The 17,894-nt window shown below is 46.2% G+C and overlaps 1 protein-coding gene across 1 annotated transcript; it reads right to left on the bottom strand.

Annotated features, from left to right (window-relative positions):
• Positions 1–1,788: 1,788 nt before the first annotated feature.
• On the bottom strand, positions 1,789–16,347 carry LOC106487638 (somatomedin-B and thrombospondin type-1 domain-containing protein-like). Its single transcript, XM_067307573.1, has 5 exons — positions 16,116–16,347; positions 10,976–11,170; positions 9,972–10,050; positions 7,754–7,930; positions 1,789–2,746 (listed from the first exon to the last, which is right to left on the bottom strand). Exons 1-5 carry the CDS (start codon positions 16,345–16,347, stop codon positions 2,629–2,631), a joined length of 801 nt encoding a protein of 266 aa, XP_067163674.1. The 3' UTR covers positions 1,789–2,628.
• Positions 16,348–17,894: the final 1,547 nt, after the last annotated feature.

Genomic DNA, 17,894 nt, shown 5'->3' with positions numbered 1-17,894 from the left:
AAACTTATTGTGAACCTCCAAAAAAGATAATCAATCTCAAATTTTATAGTGTTCTGAACTAGAACATTATTCCTGAAATAGCCTCTCCTCAAACTTCCCAAGTCTCCATAGCTTCACTCACTCAAGAGACTGATTCTGCAAACTTTCTACACACCAAATTTATACTGACATGAGCTAGAGTTTCCTAGTTTCTGTCAGGATAGAATGAAGTATTGCCCAAGGAACCTCTCCTAAGGCTCAGTTATTCTTGAGAGACTGAAGCAGAATGGTAGTCTTTTTTCAGCAAGGTTTGGGGTTGGGAGGCTGTTTCACACCATTTACCCATGGCAGGTGCCAATCACCATTTCCTGGAAGGTTTACAACAGAATGGATTTATGTGAATACTGCATACTTGACAACAGGTACTAAGACAATCTAACAAAATTTTTTGCATAAATGCAGTACCGCTAATGCCTAAGCACTTGATAAATGAAAGGAATTGCAATTAAGGTGCTCTAAGATGCCACATCATTTCATTGATTATAATAAAAGTCATTCCTAGCCGACACTATCATTTATAACTTTGCAATACAGTCATCTCCTACCTGTCTGGCTCTGATATCGTAGAAGAGGGGCACTGGGGTGAATACAACTTTTGGAAGACTATGTTTATTAAGCATTATCAAGCAAAAATTGCGTATTTTATAGATTCGGTACCCAATTCTGAATCACCTGGTCAGAGCAGGGATTAATGTTGTCAAAAGTTTGGGCTGATTTTTGAAGTGGAAAACGTTTCCAATGGTGGACTCCATTCTGCTCCTGAAATTAATGGCAGCCTCTTTGGATTCCTGTGGCCCAAGAGAGGGCTTTTTCTGGGTAAATAAAACCTTCCAATGATTAAATGCTACTATGATTACATATCTCTGCCAAAAAAAAAAAGCTGGCTTCCAGCTTGATAGAAATTCCTCACTACAAGAAACAAAACACTGCACACTGGTTACTTATTCATAAGCCATTCCTCAAAGGATTGCATCCAACCAGCGAGCGCTCCTGAGCAGGCCACAAAGGCAAGTTAGTTACAGATTATGTCAGGCAGTAAAGCACGAGCCATTTTTTTCTATCTTGCTACTCTGAGATGAGATCTCCCCATTGTGAGCCACTAATTCCCAGAGACGGCTTGTAACATACAACAGAAAGCAGAGTCGTGCTCTAAAAGCCTACTGTACCGGCCAAGGGGCATCAGGCACATTCAGGTCTCTCAGCATTTTATTACACATACGCTTCTGTGCATCTCAAGCACCGATCCTCCAAGCCCTTTAGTATTTTCACAAAAGGTTCTCAACACATGGAGGATCCTGCATGAATCCTACAGGGATTTCATGATCCAAATCATAGGCTAGACCAGCATCTGACATGGCGTTTGAGCTCCATTCTGGACCCACCCCCAGCCATTTAAGTGGACTGTGACAAATTTAATTACCTAAAATGCTTGCCATAGCACCACTCTGTCACAAAGCATAAGACCTTTCTGTGCCTGGCCTTCAGGTTATAATTTGCTTTAAGTATATTTAGAACAATGTGTATATTATAAGAAGTATCACATCCACTTTTGCATACTGGTAGGTCATGGTATTCAACCACCTTCAGGAAATTCAGAGTGGTTCTGGAACTCGATAGCAGCAACATCTCCCCCAGTCTTGTCTGTGCTAGCAGAGGAGCTGACAGCAAGATTGGCTGGAACAAATTAGGCAGGTTCAGGAGCTGAAGAGATGGCACTACACAAATTAATCACATAGATACACACTGGGGGAACATCTCTAGTCTCTTTTATTTTCATTTATAGAAAAATGTGAATATAAATCAGCAGAATATAAAGAAAATATTCCAAATATTTTCCAGTAGAAAATACAAGGCTACAGTTAGCCCCTCCTGGTGCAGCCAGAATGACCTGATATTTGGAGCCCCAGGACTGCAAGGCACTTTGAGGAAACCCAGAGACGTTCCTTGAAACCTGAAGTCCAAGGACATAACCATTCCTGGTACCTTCTGTTCTCAGATTTGAACAGGCTCGTTTCTAAGTTTTGTCATTACCTCAGCAGGGCAGTATCATCTATAAGACTGAGGACCAATACGAAATGATGAGACCAGGGAGGGTGAAAACACAAGGAAAAGATATATAAACACAAGCAAGAAGCAGCCACAAAGAAGTGCTATTGCCATGTAAAGGAGGCACTTGAGTTAATTCATTTTGCATTGTTGATTATTCAGTGAGACTTTGGGAAATAACAATTAATCATGGGTTTATATTGGCTTTTTTCTGTCTGCTTTCTTATTTGGTGAATTCTTGCTCCTCTCAAGAAAAGGGGAATTTGAAAGAAGTCGTCGGGGTCAGAAAGGCCTCTCCCAGGCAGAAGAGACAGCAAGGAGGGATGTGCTGAGAGAACGAGATAGATGCTTCAGAGCCAGCCTGATTTATTTGAAAATTGAGGAGGACGCATGATGCCCCAGGCAGACAGCAACCTCTTGGAAGCAAACAGCACAGCCTTTGACCCTGAGAAGTCACCGATTTGGTTGTGGTCTCTACTGCTACTGCACATTTGTGCCAGACAAGCCATCACCCTGCTCTTTTGCTGGGACCATCAGGAGAATTTAGATGAACAAGAAGCTGTGAACAGAGGGACAGGAGCAAGTGTCCAGCTGGCGAATTCTCTTCCAGGTTCCCCTGCACTGAGGGTTCCCCACAGCCTGCCAGTGCAGCAGCTGATTCCTGAAATGTAATCAGAAAAGGGAGAAGGTTAACGCGCTGCACTCCCACTGCAGCAAGTCACTTGTACAACTAGGGCTTAAGTCACCCAGTAAATCCCATTTAGTTTGCTAACATCCATTTTCACTCAACGGCCCCAATTCTGCCTTTCTACTTTTGTGAAGAAGAACCAACTGCAGTGACCCCAGCAGGATTATAATAGTGCAAAGTGAAGCCACAATCAGTCCTCTTAAGAACACTGTACTGGAAGAACTGGAAGAAGCAGCACATACTGTAGATGTCAAGTCCAAAAAAAATTCACAGAAACATTCCCTCAAGGTACCCATCATTGCATGCAACAACTCACAAAACACTCCCACATTCCCATAACTATTGTACTGAAGCATTTGACGGGTTGCAAAGTGGGCAAAAATCCCTCTTTCTCCATTTTTCTTCATGGTATCATGCTTCCTCTCAGCTAGTAGAGCTCTACTGCCATCCATAGACATCCAGCTGCTGAGTAAGCACCCAGCCATACATGCCACACGCCTGTGCAAACAGGTGCGGGGACACACGAGCACCTCTACTTAGGCATGTTAGTGGAACATTTGTCCAAGTTTTCCAGCCTTACTAAGAGCCATGCATTTCTGGATTGCAGCTGGCTGGAGATACTAGATCTTTGTGTGCTGGAACAAGGCTACTGATGGGTCTGTCAGGTGGGAGGCAGAATAAAAAACATGAGCATTATTTCTAACTCCTTTGTTCCAAGGCAATCCATGAATACATTGACCAGAACTGAACAGAGAAATATCCTATTAAAACAACCAAGCTAAAGATCCACAGGCTATTTCTCACAATCAGCAGCTGCAAAAGAAGTGCTGGCCTAATAGCCACAGAGGCTGAAATTTTGCTACAGCAAAGGTTCACTGCAGGCAATAGCAACACCATCTTCATTATACAGATACTCACTGCCTCATAAGCACGTAGACCCGGGCTTAAACAAAAGACCTGTTAAACCTATCTCCACATGCAGATGGAGCATGAGGAACAAGACACACACAGTGTACCCCTTCCCAGATTTTAGCATTAAGTGGTTTAGGGGAATTCCTCACATCAGCGTGTCTCAGCCCTGACCTATAGAGAAGCACAGACACCATGATTTGATCAGCTCTTGCCCTGTGCAGAGAGCTGTTCATAGAATAGCCCAGTACATTCTTAACTCCCGCTTGCTTTATAGTTCTGTGGAAACTGGAATTATTGCTGTAGCTCCACAAAGATAACCCTGCCCTTGGTTTAATGAGATGTCATGCTCCAGAGCAGGGTTTTATGCATCGCACATGGTTGGAAAAAAGCTCACTGTGTTTTTCTTCTGGCTTGGGGTCATTCAAAATACCAGAATCTGCACAGGGAAAATTAAGATCCCAGATAAAGCAGGCTGCACGCACAGAGCAGTCCCATACTGCAAAACTCTGGGCTGCAGCTTTACCTTTAAAAGAATCTCTTCCTTAAACATAAGGTAAATGTGCCAACTCCAATCCTGCTGGTGGGGAAAGCAAGTATTGACTTTGTCCTCCCCCCACCCCCATCAGCATGGACATAAACTATTGCAGTCTGGGCATTTATATGCTACAACTGCCCCATCTTGCTCCAGATGATGAAGAGCAGCTGATCCTCCTAGACACAGGCACAGTAACAATTTCACAGATGTCAGGTTTGCTACCCTGTGCTTTGTTTGCAGATCTTTCAGAAGATGATCCAAAATTAACAGAATGATTTTCTGGCTCAATGCTCTTCCCTGTCTGTCTCACAATCTTCTAGAAGGAAGAAGCCAACCAAAGCAATTGGATTATCCCAGCTGTCCTCACCTGATGGCCACAGATCTGGTCGTGAATCAAGGACTTTGTGGAATGAATGCAGGCTCCTGAGGTTTCCCCAAAAGGGTTAAAATGAACTAGTGTCTTCTACAGAGTGGGAGACAGGTGGAAGGCACAGATAACATGCGTGTCTCTCAAACTTGAAGCATTTATAAACCAGACTCCACTTAGACACAAGAAGATAATTAGGAAATACTCATCAAAATATACCAGCATTGCTGAGTTTAAAATAAACTCTGTCAGATGTTTTCCTTCCTGAGAGTCACTCTTGGAACAATATCTCGGGGAACTAAATGCTGGCACAAGCTGCCAAACTGACAGCATGAGAAGTAGAGCGCAGGCATGGCGTGGGTGTGCCAGCGGCAGCAGCTGTGCTCGCTCCCCCAGCCCAGTGCTCCAGCTAGCACTGGCGTGAGCCAGGCCAGCGAGTGGGGGCATGGGTCAGCCTGCACAACCGCTGGCCTGAGGTTACCAGCAAACTGTCCACGTCTCCCTGGCAGGGCGACCGGCAGCATTACACAGGCAAAAATTTGACATCAGCCTCACATGCCTCCAGCATCCTCTTTCTCGGGCCAGTAGCTGCCCTACCCCCTTCTTCCACTCTTCCTCACAAGCATCATATTTATGGCCTCCACATCTGGCCAGCAAGTCTCAACATGAGGAGCTCACCACATCACCCCTGCACAGCACTGCTACCTCACAACACCGCACACTCAAATACATCCCCTTGCTGGGGCAGATGCCTTTGCATAGACATTTCGCTCATCCTGCTCAATGGCTGTCCCCACCAACAGGCCAGTCTCTTCTCTGAGATCATGGAGGGCAGTTTTGTCCTCTCTGCAACCTGGCAAAAAAAGTGTATTATTTCTGGAAACCAATTAGGGGACAGTTCTGTCCATGTAAATAATACCTATATTAATTATTATACCTTATTATACTTGGCACTTGGGACATTTATATCAAGTAAATCATGCAAGGTGCTCAGCCCTAGCTAACAGCCTCCTTGATCCACCATTGTAAGCTTATACAGTGATGTAGAACACAAGACTAAGCCCTGGAGGTTTCTACAAGATAGGTGGAGGTTATCTGCAAGATACATGTGAAACACGATGTATGCTTCACACACAAAAGCAGTTTCAGTGAGGAAGCTGCAGACCAGTGACAGCATTCACGCTTCATCTGCCAGTCACCCTTTCATCTCTGACAAAACTGCCCAGCCCTGATAGTTCAAGGAGGCATAAAGTGCATCTTAGAGATGAGCTTTTGCAGATCTGAGCTTTGTCAGGACAGCCCAGGACAGCTCTGCTTGTCCTCCAAGCCCACATTACTACCTTGGTAGTAAACCCAAGTGAGTGCGCACACACACGTATACAGCTCACACCTGCCTATAAAATGCCACGTAGACATGACTTCATTTGACATTACAGACAGTAACACTGGAGGGGTAAAAGCTCACTGCATTAAAAGATGGTTTCCCCGTTGGTTCTCACATGCCCATAATGAAACGGACCTGCCAATTCATCTCACAGGGACCACCCAACAGCAAGCCTCTGGGAACAACTTCTAGGCTCTGCTCAACTAGGATGGAGTCAAGCCAGCTGCTGCGCTGTGGACTGAGTCCAGGATTACTGAAGTCAGTGGTCACAGTCTCACAGTCCCCATCCACCCCAACTCCATTAACGCTACCCCTCTGCAGCCCTGCAGCCTGCCAGCACGGATCAGATTCGTCATTCCTAGGAGACACAATGAGATTTTCTCAGTGCTTCTGTTCCATGTACAGTGCATTGTTCACCAGATAACCAGGTGAATGAAAATGGAGCCCCTCTTTTTGCAGCCCTGTTAGGAAATGAATTCTTGCAGATATTTTTATTTCACCTAATCTGATGTTCCTGTCTGGCTCCAGGGTTTTAGTAAAACAACATTATTGTAAGCTTTTATAATCATTTACATATTGAATGCAGGTAAGAGCTTAGCCTGGCCACACCAGTTAAATTTTTTCCTCTTTATCTGAAGACCTTTTGGAACCTTTATACATAACAAGCTGAGGCAAGGAAGCAAAAAGACCTCAACATGATTTTCTCTTATTAAAAGCCTGAGACAAACCCTGCCTAAAAAGGCCATTACTGGCAGTCCTGGTAGTGTGATATATTGTGTGTTTAAGGTCTAATAAACCTAGTACAGAGTTGTTAATTCAAATGAACATGTTTATTTCAACATGTATATAAATTTCAAAAAATACCCCTGCCCAGCACTGACAGGCAATGATTTCTCAGGCAAGGCTGCAATGCAGTTCTGCAGGATGCTTTTAATAGACTCAAAACAGAGTTAAATTCCAAGAATATCAGGATAAAAGAACTGGAAAAGCTGTGCCTCCAATGAACGCAGCAGAAACTTTGGAGTCAGGACCCCTCTGCTCTGTTGCTGGCTCTGCCACAGACATGTTTCACAGCTTGAAGCAACAAGCCATTCCCTTCATCTTTGCTGGAGTCTACTCATCTGTAAAACCTGTGTGGTCCTCATCAATCACCCCAAAGCTTCTTGAGCCTTCCAGGGAAAGGATGCTGAAAGTGCAAAAATTTAGCAGTACTTCCATCCAACCTCAGAGCCAGCACTAACCCACGTCCCTGAGTCAGTTGTCACTCTCCAGAAATACCCATAAAAGGTCACTTGCAGAAACAAAGTCCAGATCAAGATGAAGCCATTCCAATTAAGCTAACAGTGTTTAAAAATCACCAACAGATTTGTCTGTTTGGTTTAATTTGCCATCTGACAGGCCTGTTAACCTTACAAGCATGGCTGGAATGTCTTAAAACAGAAAAACCACAACTGTGCCACTTAAAATGAAAAGACAGTGAGATTTAGCCCACTAAGCGCAGGGACTTGCACACTCCAATCCGGGCTCTGCCACTGGTTTACTAGGTGAGCTTCACCAGGTCATTTCATCTGCAGGGAAGTGATTAGAATATTTCCAGCCTAACTCATGGTATGCAACGAGGATTGAGTCAATATATGTACAATGCTCTAAAGGTGTAAAATGCTGGCTGAGTGCAGTGCATTATGAAATTGGGACAAACTCTCCAAGAAGATTAAGGGGGAGGAATGTAAAAATTCAACATGAAAAGCCTATGCTGAAGGAGGCAGAACCCTGAACTCTTACCTTTTGCTCCCGCTGCCGTCCCCGTAGCAATGTAGACTGCTGGAATCCAGCGCTGGGTGCTGACACTCCACGCAGACCGTGTGGCCCTCCCGAAGATACCGCATCCAGTGGGTGTACGAGCGGTGACTGTGCAAGCAGCCCTGCGTGATGGCCATGAGCTGGAATTCAACACAGTACCTGCAACCAACATCACATACAGGGTTAGCTCGATAATCAGATTACAGCCCTCCACAGGACAGGGAGAGCTAAACTAAATTGGGTGACCACAGATTATCAATTAAAAGAAAAAAAACACATGAAACAAAATGTATGGTGTGCCTGCATTCTGACAAGGCTAAACGGAGTGTAAAACTACTCTACTGGTGCTTTCAAATGCACATATCAAAGAATAGCCAGGTTATTGGCATGTCTTTTACAAATGGGGACATAGAGGCCCAGATAGGTCAAGCGTTTGACTAAAGCCGAAAAACAACAGAACCAAGTCTTCCAGTTCCAAGCCTGGCATCTGTTTGCTGAACCACACTTTCCCCATCGTCTACTCTCAGTTATTTATAATGGTTTTATGCAGTATTTTTTTGACAAGAGCTAAGATTTGGTCTGTAAAGGTTTTTCTGGTGATATTCTCCCTGCTGGGAGACACAGTGAAGTTGTCATGTTTTGATGGGAGGACTACCAGATTGACACAACACTTCTGCCCTGCTTGGATTGCTCTGCTCTGCTTTTAACCAAACCTGAGAGGAAAGCCTGAGAGAACTGGCCTTGTTTAGAGGGGAAAACCAAGGAAATACAGTAACTGTCTGTAAACACAGCAAAGAGTTGGATTCTAGTCTAGACTGGCTGCATATCAGTCATCACAGGGATTTCCAAACACCTTCCAGTAGCACACCGAACCGTGTGAGTAGATTGCTTCCTTGTCTTATCTGACAGAAAAAGAGAAGGAATAAATGTGTGTGCAACGGAGCTGTGCTTACACTTTTGGATTGTACAGGAAGAAGGCTCAACTAATGAGGAGCCCAACGGAGGCTCAGGGCGAACAGATGCTTTTTCCTTCAGACACTTAAGTGAGGGGGATGGATGCACCCACACACTATGGAAATACTTACACGTGCAAGATCATGTGGGGAAATAAATCAACAAGTGCAGGGCTGCTTCATGCTGCAAGAGGGGTTCTGAGAAACTCCACGTGGCATTTCCAGGAATGGCAGCTCTCAACAACAGACAGACAAACCTACTAGGGACTGCAAGAAGTTTACCTAGAGAATAACTAGCCTGAAAAGCTGCATAAGAGGGGCTTACAGGATAGGACACAACCTTTTACGTCACTGACACTGCAAGTAATGACCCCAACCAGGAAAAAAGAGGACCGGGAAGGCTGATGCCAGCTCCTTCATGTTTGAGGCAGCAGCCTGGAGGCAGAGCAGCATACACACACAGCTGTGTCTCAGGCAGCAAAATGCAAAAGAGCGCTTTCCTCACAACCCTGCCTATACCTGTGCTGCACAACAGTGCTATGGGGGAAAAGGGGGCAGTCTTACAGCCAAGAGTAGCAGATGGATCTCTCCCAAGCGCCCGAGGCAATCAAATCGCCCACTACAATGAACTTCCGAGCAACAAGATAGCAAACTCTGCCAGCTGAAAATTCACCTGATTTACACAAAACAGTGCAAACTGCACCTGGTTCCACTTCCTATACTGAGGCACCATCCCTCAGCACTGCAGTTCCCAGCACACTTACCGGGAATCAGCATTAAACCTCTGCCAAGGATAGCACATTTCTAAATAGCCCATTTCTAATCCAGAACACCTGTCTTCAGTATAGAGCTTAAAAACAAGCCTAAATAGCAAACAAGGATCGAAATGAAAGGTCTAAATGGAAAAGAAACCATGGGTTAGGAACATACTCTTCTCTCTCATGGCAGCTAGTAGGGATCAAGGGCCCTGTAAGGCTGGTGTTAAAAGTTTTAGTCAGTAAATGATCCTTCAGCAGTGATGTCATGAACTAGGATCTGATTTTCCATCTTGTACTGGCTTTACCTCAAGACAGGCCTTAGACTCGCTGTAGATGCTGCCGTTAAGGAGGGGAGAACGGCTCCCTGCCCTAGGGAAGGGCCCTTGCTCTGCTGGGAAAAACTGATTCCACTCGGCAGAAAGCTGGGCCCAAAACCGCAACCAGAGAAAAAAGATGAAGACTGTGCCCCTGTGCTCACCCCCAACTTACCCTGCTCTTTCGTTGCCATCAGCTGCAGCTCTTTTTTTCCTCGCTTTTCCAAATCCTCCTGTTGTTATTAATGCTGGGACTGTGCATATCAAAGAGAAAGAGTACATAGGGTAAGTGACAATATTGCACTAAGACTGTTTAAGTTTGCAAAACAGTAAAGACTGGCCTTTAATGTCACATGTTTTTTTTTATCTTTGGCAGGAAATCGAAAACAATTCTAACCTTGAATTTTCATATTATCAGTGACTACCAACCATTTCACTGAAAAGAAAATCTGTATTGTTTACAATTTTTTGCCTGAGCAGAGTGACCCTACTTATCAGACACACCCAAAAGAGAGAGGGGGAGGCAACATTCACTTAATACCAATTCTCAGCAGCTTTGAAAAAGCCAATTGTAGCTAACTTCCAAAATGGACAGATTTTGACCCAGAAATACTAGCACAAATCCCAAAGCAGAAGCAGCTCTTCTAAAAATCAGTAAAGACATGTCACAAAAAGTTGAATTGAACAAAACTAAATCAGATCTTTTCTTCAGAAACATGTTGGAGGTCTTCCCTGCTTGCACTCTTCTTCAGTGTGGAGAAGTCATACCTTTGCCTTCGATGGGTATCGTTCCTTCATGACTTTTTACAGATGACTCATAACATCAACAAAATGCTCAACACCCACTTACAGAAGTTCTAAACAGGCTTAAGTATACCAACTTTATCAAAATTACTAGAGATTTATACTCGTAAAAGCAGTATCGCAACAGACCTGTGATATTTCACTTTTGAAACATGCCAGTTTACAGCAAATGGCAGGCACTACTCTTAAATATTGTCCCAGGATGAATCTCTCTAAGCCCCTATGTGAAGGGTTCAGTTCCCAGTTACACTAGAGAGGCCCAGAGCAAATACGCTGGCATCTGGAAACAATTCTTTTCAAATACAATAAAGACCAACTCTGCTGGCCCAGAGTCCTCCCCCACTTCCGAGACAGTTACGTTTGCAGCAGACTTACTCAACGACTGTTTGCACTCGGCTCCTTGCTGACTCCAGTACTCCACGCAGCCCGCCCGCTCCTCCAGAGGAGGGCATGGCTCTCCGCCGTTCCTGGGCTCCTGAACCACATGCCGCCTCCGAACACGATACGTTGTCTTGCAAGGCTCTGCGCAGCCACTCCACACACTCCACTGCGATACGACACAGGAGATAACTGGAAGGGTAGGAAACAGGAGGGCAGAAGGTTACAGAAATTACACAAAGATATACCTTCTCAGAAAAGGCACTTTCTGACACAGCTCAGTACAACAGCCTTCCTGATTTCACAACTCCTTTGTAGCCTGCCCCAAAGTTGTGCTGGGCAGTTCCCAAACTCTAAGTAGCTCTTTTCCCAGGAAAGTACTTGGCGAGGAGGCCCAATGATCGAAGCTAGTCTACATGGGGCCAGTCACCTCTCTCTAGCTACACTGCTGCAAGCCTCCAGTGCAAACTGTCACTTGCACCAGATGGACTAAAAAAAAGTTTTAAAATGAGACTAGGTTGCACTGAGTCTGCAAGAAATGAGGAGGAGGGGAAGGGAGGGTGTTATAGACCTTTCATGCAAGAAAGGCCTAAAATCCCACCGACTTCTCTTTTCAGACATCACACAGCAAGCGACAAGCAGCCAGGGAATCTGCACCACATCACAGCATGCTAGAGTTGAGAGCAGAGTTCAAGAAGCGAAATACAATACAATGGCTTCCACCTTGTGCAAATCGCAAAATGTTTTGAGGATTTAACTCATGATTTTGAATTTTGGGAACTGGTAGTAAGTAATGCTTCAAAAAATATTTGCATCATTGAGCAACTCTGCTTGCTCTCAGTATCCATGGTACCAGACTCCTAAGCTTTGGCCTATAATCAGTTGAAGAAATCTCTTCCTTTAGCATTCAATATCACATCCATTCACTCTGAAATACATTGGTATCACTCCCTGTGTCATGTATCCCTTTCTGAGATCTTTTCCCATAAACATACCCATAGTTGAGTTTCATAGGATTGAATCTTTGGAGGGATCCATCAAAAATAACACCGGAAACCTTCCAGAGAAACGCACAAGAGCATTCACCTGCTAGTCCATCTTAAAGGTGTACTTAATCAATTGCAACTAACCAACGCAACCTCACCATCAAGAGCAATATACTAAGCGTAAAACCCCCCCACCGAACTTGCAGGTCAGTCTGGAGAGCTAAAAAACTTGCCACATCCTTTGGATTCATGTAAGAAATACGACAAGAAGAAATCACAGATTTTGCTCAGATTTTCCACCAGCAGAATTATTCCCTCAACTCACTTCCCACCATGTGCTACCTATTTCTTTACAGCCAAGCAGACTGGACAAAGCATGGTAGCTGTTCTCAATATCATTCACAGGAGCATTTTAGATATCCAGCAAACTCCCTGCCAGGAAAAAAAGCATGGAGAAATTTGTACCATCATCGCCAGGTCAGCATTGTTGATTTGGTGGGTCTTGATATAGTCACACAAAGTGTTAGAAGCGGGTTGAGTATGTGTGCATTCACATTTTCCACTGCCACTGGTAACTGCTAATTTTGCAAATATTTAGACAGAAGAAGGGTGAGTTCTGTCCTCCCAGAGCCTTTCATCTACTTGGGTGGCAGCTTCATCCAGCAAGCAAAATTTGGACTGAGAAGAAACCTGAGCTATTCAGTCTTAACAGGACACAGTGAATGCAACAAGCCTTCCACTGGCCATAGGAAAGCAGAGGTAGGTATAGGAGACGTTACAGAGCATCACTTAGCTTTACTGCCCCTACAGCATTACAGAGACATTTCTTCCTGCATGCTCAGAGACAGTTCTGCAGATACTAGCCCACAGATTTATTATTACAGCACAAGAAGAGATTACCTGCCACACACAATTCCCCAAAACATTTTACTGCATCCATTTCCACTCTCTATCTGTGAACCACACCATCCTACTGTGCACCTGGTGCGGCAGCAGAAAAGGGCACCGGTATTTCGGCTGTGGCTATTCCGGCATCTCTCTCCAGGCAGGACGCTGGACAGCCTCCCAGCAGCTGTCCCTAGCCGGCTGGCCTCAACGGCCTCGCAGCCTCACATGCCTTTTCTAATTAACTGCATCTCACAGTTCACAATCTTCCCTGCCTGACGAAGAACAGTAACAGAAGCCCACAGACCCGGACAAGCTGGGAGTTTACCCTGTTTTGGTTACCTTTCTCTCCCATGTTTGGGTGGCCTCTATTTGATTTATCTCGGGCAGCTTTCAGCATGCATCGCTGGACATACCGAACAGGAAGCTGTGTTGTGCCACATTGCCATAGGAATTACTGAGCCGTCCTAGCTGTCTGTTGGGTTCCTCAAGCCAAATGCTCTTTTCTGCTGAAAAATCCACTCGTGCCTTCTGTATATTCTCAATTGGCCATAGTCCCACTAGTGGCTGAAAGGAGACAATATATGAAAATATACCATACCAGCACTTCTCAGGACATTAAACACCTATGAAGACACTTCAACTGTGACAGCAGGTAGGTGTCTTACTAGGTTTCCTACATTTCTAGTTCAACCACTGGCTGTTTCACGCATATGGTGACTAGTTTAGAGACAGCATCTACCAATGTACTAAGAAAAGGGCCCCAGCTGCAAGCTAGCTTCCACCAAAGTCTCTGTGAGCACTCAGGAAGCAAACTACACAGGCTGGAAGAATCTGACCCATGATGCTGAGCTCAGGCACGAGGAATTCCTCAGTTCTAAATCCAGCTCTGCTTCTAATCTGCCGCACAATTTTAAGATGCAGAGAAGCCCATTCAAATCAATTAAGAGCCAAGATGCTCAGCACCTTACAATAATGTACATTTGCACTCAAATTTACATAGGCATTCAAAAGCCTGAGACCTTCTGATTTGTGGGGACACCGCTAGTCACTGTTGTGAATCCCAGCCGTCCCAAGCAGCCTGAGTTTGATACCTCACTTTATTCCCTAATAGAACACAAATAACCCCTAATTACCAAATTAACCTCATCTGAAACTGTTCTTGTCTTTAGAAAGTTTAGAAAGATATTTTAAATATTATTTCTTTTCTTTTTGTCTTAAGGCACCATAAACATATTTTTTAAACCTATTCAAAGATTAGGAAATAAATCAGTCATCTAAGTAATTGAGACATTTCATATATGCAGCAATACACCACAAAAAAGCCCGTGTATTGGATCATAAGCTGACCAAAATTAATTCTCTCGTGTATCTTATTTATTTGGAATCTTCTGCTCTTTTTGCTTTCATTTGGCTTCAGATATTAACACCCTTGTCTTAATACTTTGCTTTAAAGTCAGTTTAATAAAGCACTCTACAATGGTGGAAGAAAGAAAACTACTGGAAGAAGAGATGATTCAAGACGACGAAGTAGAACTGGATCCCTTACATTCAACGCAAACCAGTCACAAGAAATTATGGAGAAATGGCTCGTCAGGCACCAACCCGGTTCTCTGACCAAACCGCCGCAGCCAGAGCGCTGCTGTACCTGCAGCGAGCCACGGGATGGCACTGCGGCAGGCGCGCACCGCACCGCACCGCACCGCGCCGCACCGCGCCCGGCTCCGGCAAGGGCTCAGCGCGGCAAAAGCGACCGGCGCCGAAGCGGGGCAATAACTGCCCTTTCCTGTTTCCTTATGATGCATAACAAGGGCCTGCAAACACGTTTTTCTTATTCCTCTTCTACACGAGGCGTTCCTATCTATCCCAGTTCCCGAAAACTCACAAAGCAGCAGGATTCAGATGCAGCCTTGCCAAAGGAATACCCAAATGCCCAACCATGTTCAAACATGGAATAAGGTGTCAAAGAGTGACAAAATGCCTTACGTCTTCCAAAGAGATATGAAAGCAAACGAAAATTGCATAGCAAACTGGAAATTAATAACCTTAACCCTACAGGGTGTCTGTGAGAGAGCAGCCCCAGGACTGCGGTGAGGTGACCCTGGGCCACAGGGCTGCGCAAGGTGCTGGTGTTTCAGTCATTCTCCACACCTGAAATGGTTCGGTTTCAGGGTTTTTCTGGATGTGTCTGCATCTCGCACCAACATGCCCTTCCACTGACATGCTCAACACCAGCACAGCCAAGCTGCACCCTCCCTTCAGACCTGGATGGAGGTAGCTGCCTCAGGTCAGAGCTGAGGCAGATTTATGGGATCGCATGCACGTCATTTTTATGCTTGCTGCTATTTACGTTGCACTTAAGAGTTTTTAGTCTCCAGACCCGTCAACCTGTCCTCACTCACTGACATTAAGTTCATTCCCAAATAATTTAAACAAGTTATTTCCCACCTATTTTCCAGCTCTCTCTTGAAAGGAATTAATCAAATCACTGGAACATCTGCCTATCTGTGTAAAGCAAAACTTTGTTTTAAAAACTTTTGCATGGGTACACACACACACACACAAAAAAAAAAGCATTATCTGAGTGGATAGGACTCTTTAAGGATGCATTGTAGGAAAGAAGTATGAGATCGCACCACTCACTGAAACAAGTTACCTCCCAAATTCAGATGTACGCTCTACCAGAACACATTTACGGAGCGCTACCACACTCCCTGGGACCTCAACACTGCCGAAGGACGTGAACACCCAGCTGCACAAGAGCTGCGGCGAAGGCTCTTGCCAGACCAAATGCCAGAACAGCAAACGCTGGAGCTGTTTGTGCCTTTTGCAGGGATGCATGGATTAATGTGAGCAGCGGATTTAATCCCATCCACAGCAACTCAGTCCCCGAGAGGCAAACGGAACCGGCGATCCTGACTCAACGAGGAAACGTCCCGTTTCACGTTTCTGCCCTGCGCAAGCCTGACAAGTCGCTTAACGTTTCAGGGCCTCCGTTCCCCGCGCTAGAAATAGGGAATTCCTCACTTCGGGGGCGTCCCGGGCCCCCCGTCGGTTCCCACGCTCCCCCAGCAGCGCCGCGGCGCCCCACGCGCGACTCCCCCGGACCCTCGGGGGGGGGGCTCAGCACCCCCGGGCAGGGGAGCGGGGGGCAGCGGTCCCCTCGGCCCCCTGCTGCTCTGCCGGGCCGGGCCACCACCGAGCATCCCCGCGGCGGGGCCAGGCGGGGGCCCTGCGGGCAGCCCCCCCCCCCGCGCTGCGCTCACCTGGGCAGGCCTGCGCGTAGTCGTGGCAGCAGTCGAGCGTGTGCGCGCACGCCTGGTCGCAGTAGCAGGGGCCGTGGGAGCCGTCGGGCCGCCAGCCGGCGCTGAGGCAGCCCAGGTCGCGGCCCGCGCAGCAGAGGCGGCGGGCGGCGCAGCCAGCAGCGGCGCGGCGCGCCAGGGCCGCCAGCAGCAGCAGCAGCAGCGGCAGCAGCAGCGCGGCGGCGCAGCGCGCCATGGCCGCGCCCCGCTCCGCTCCGCGCCCCGCGCCGCCGGCAGGTGCCGAGCAGCGCCCGCCCCCGCGGGACGTCGCGGCTGCCCCCGCCGCCGCCGACCTTCACCCCCGCGGCCGCGCCCGCGCCGCCGCCCGCAAGCGGCAGGAGGCTGCGCGCAGGCAGCGCACCCCTGCCCCGGCCCTCCCGCCGCGCCTCTGCGCTTCCTCCTTCCCCCGACCCTGAAACGTTTTCCAGCCAAAGCTGGGCCTGAGAACTCCGGCTCTGGCCCACGCAAGAAACCTGTTGGAGCAGCGCCTGGGCTACTTACGCTCGGCGCGGCACGGGGGGGAACAGCTCTACAGCTTCCTGCTTTCACACCAGTGCTGTAACGATGGATTGACAACAGCAGTTAATTATCCCGGCATTTCTTTGGAAATGGTACACTGTCTGAGGGTTTTACACAAATATCCTCTATTTTCCTGACACTACTGTAATGTTTCTTTGCCTTCACCTTTGTAGCATCTCACGATGCACACATAGTTCCATTTATGCTAATTTTTTAAGCTAAAGAGTATAATTTCTGCACTGACTGCTAGCACAAACCAGTCATATTAGCATAAAGAATATCATTAAAAATCGAGTGATAAAAGAGAGCATTTTTTTCCAGTTTTGACTCCAGCATACCTCAGAAACCATTAAAAACCTGAAACTACCTCTTTCCCAGTACAGCAGCTTGTAAGAAACATGATCCAGCTGGCTCTGCTGCCTCTTTACAGAATTACTGTGAATTTTCTGCTTATTCTCAGATGCAAGAAGCTTAAAGTGATTAGAGCCACTCCCGTGAATTATTTAGCTATTCAGTGGCAAGCTAAAGGCTTTACTGTAACTTTTTAATCAAACAGACTAGCTTTAAAATATTGATCACAACAGATGTTATACCTTGCTGAACACTGAACTGGGATTTAGAAAACCCACCCACTGATTTTTTTGCCAGCTATTATGTGACTGCGTTGATGGTGGGTATGGGCAGAGTGTTCCCACTTCAGGGAGACTGCGGCAAGGATGTTTCTAGAAAAAACACAAAACAGTATTACATGTGCAATGCTGAAGGCATGAGAGTGGAGGAGACCTGGCATCTCACCAGATCAGGCAGAAGATGGTAAAATATTCCAAAAAGATAAGAAATAAAAGGAACTTCAGTTTCTTTGTGTAGATTTCTGTAGCAGAGGACAGATGTCTCATTTTCTTGGCAGTGGTCACAAGTGACATACTGTCACTTTGGATATCACACATGTAACAAATCCTGCAGTGGGTAAGAGGCAAAAAGGCCAGGAGAGGAAAAAGAGCAGCACTAAAAATAAGAGGCCATGAGATCTAGGAAGCAGGAATTTAAAGATGCCAGGTGTTAATTCTTGCCTCTGCCAATGACTCACTGTGTAACCACGGGTACGTCATTGAATCGATGCATGGCTCATTCTTGATCTAGAACAGGAAGAGCATTTGAGAGGAGATTGTGTTACTCAGTGAATTAGTCAACATAAACCACAGGTCTGGGTGGCTCTTGCGCAAT

The sequence above is a fragment of the Apteryx mantelli genome, chromosome 18 (genome assembly GCF_036417845.1).
Source record: "Apteryx mantelli isolate bAptMan1 chromosome 18, bAptMan1.hap1, whole genome shotgun sequence".
In the NCBI taxonomy this organism is placed as follows: domain Eukaryota; kingdom Metazoa; phylum Chordata; class Aves; order Apterygiformes; family Apterygidae; genus Apteryx; species Apteryx mantelli.
The sequence above is the reverse complement of the archived record's forward strand: the minus strand, read 5'-3'. Positions and strand labels throughout refer to the sequence as shown.

Excerpts from the sequence above, each read along its gene's own strand:
- LOC106487638 (XM_067307573.1), bottom strand. The coding sequence starts at position 16,347 with ATGGCGCGCTGCGCCGCCGCGCTGCTGCTGCCGCTGCTGCTGCTGCTG. Across the intron at positions 11,171-16,115 it reads CTACGCGCAGGCCTGCCCAG|TTATCTCCTGTGTCGTATCG; the intron begins GTGAGCGCAGCG and ends CTACCCTTCCAG. Across the intron at positions 10,051-10,975 it reads CGAGTGCAAACAGTCGTTGA|TCCCAGCATTAATAACAACA; the intron begins GTAAGTCTGCTG and ends TGATATGCACAG.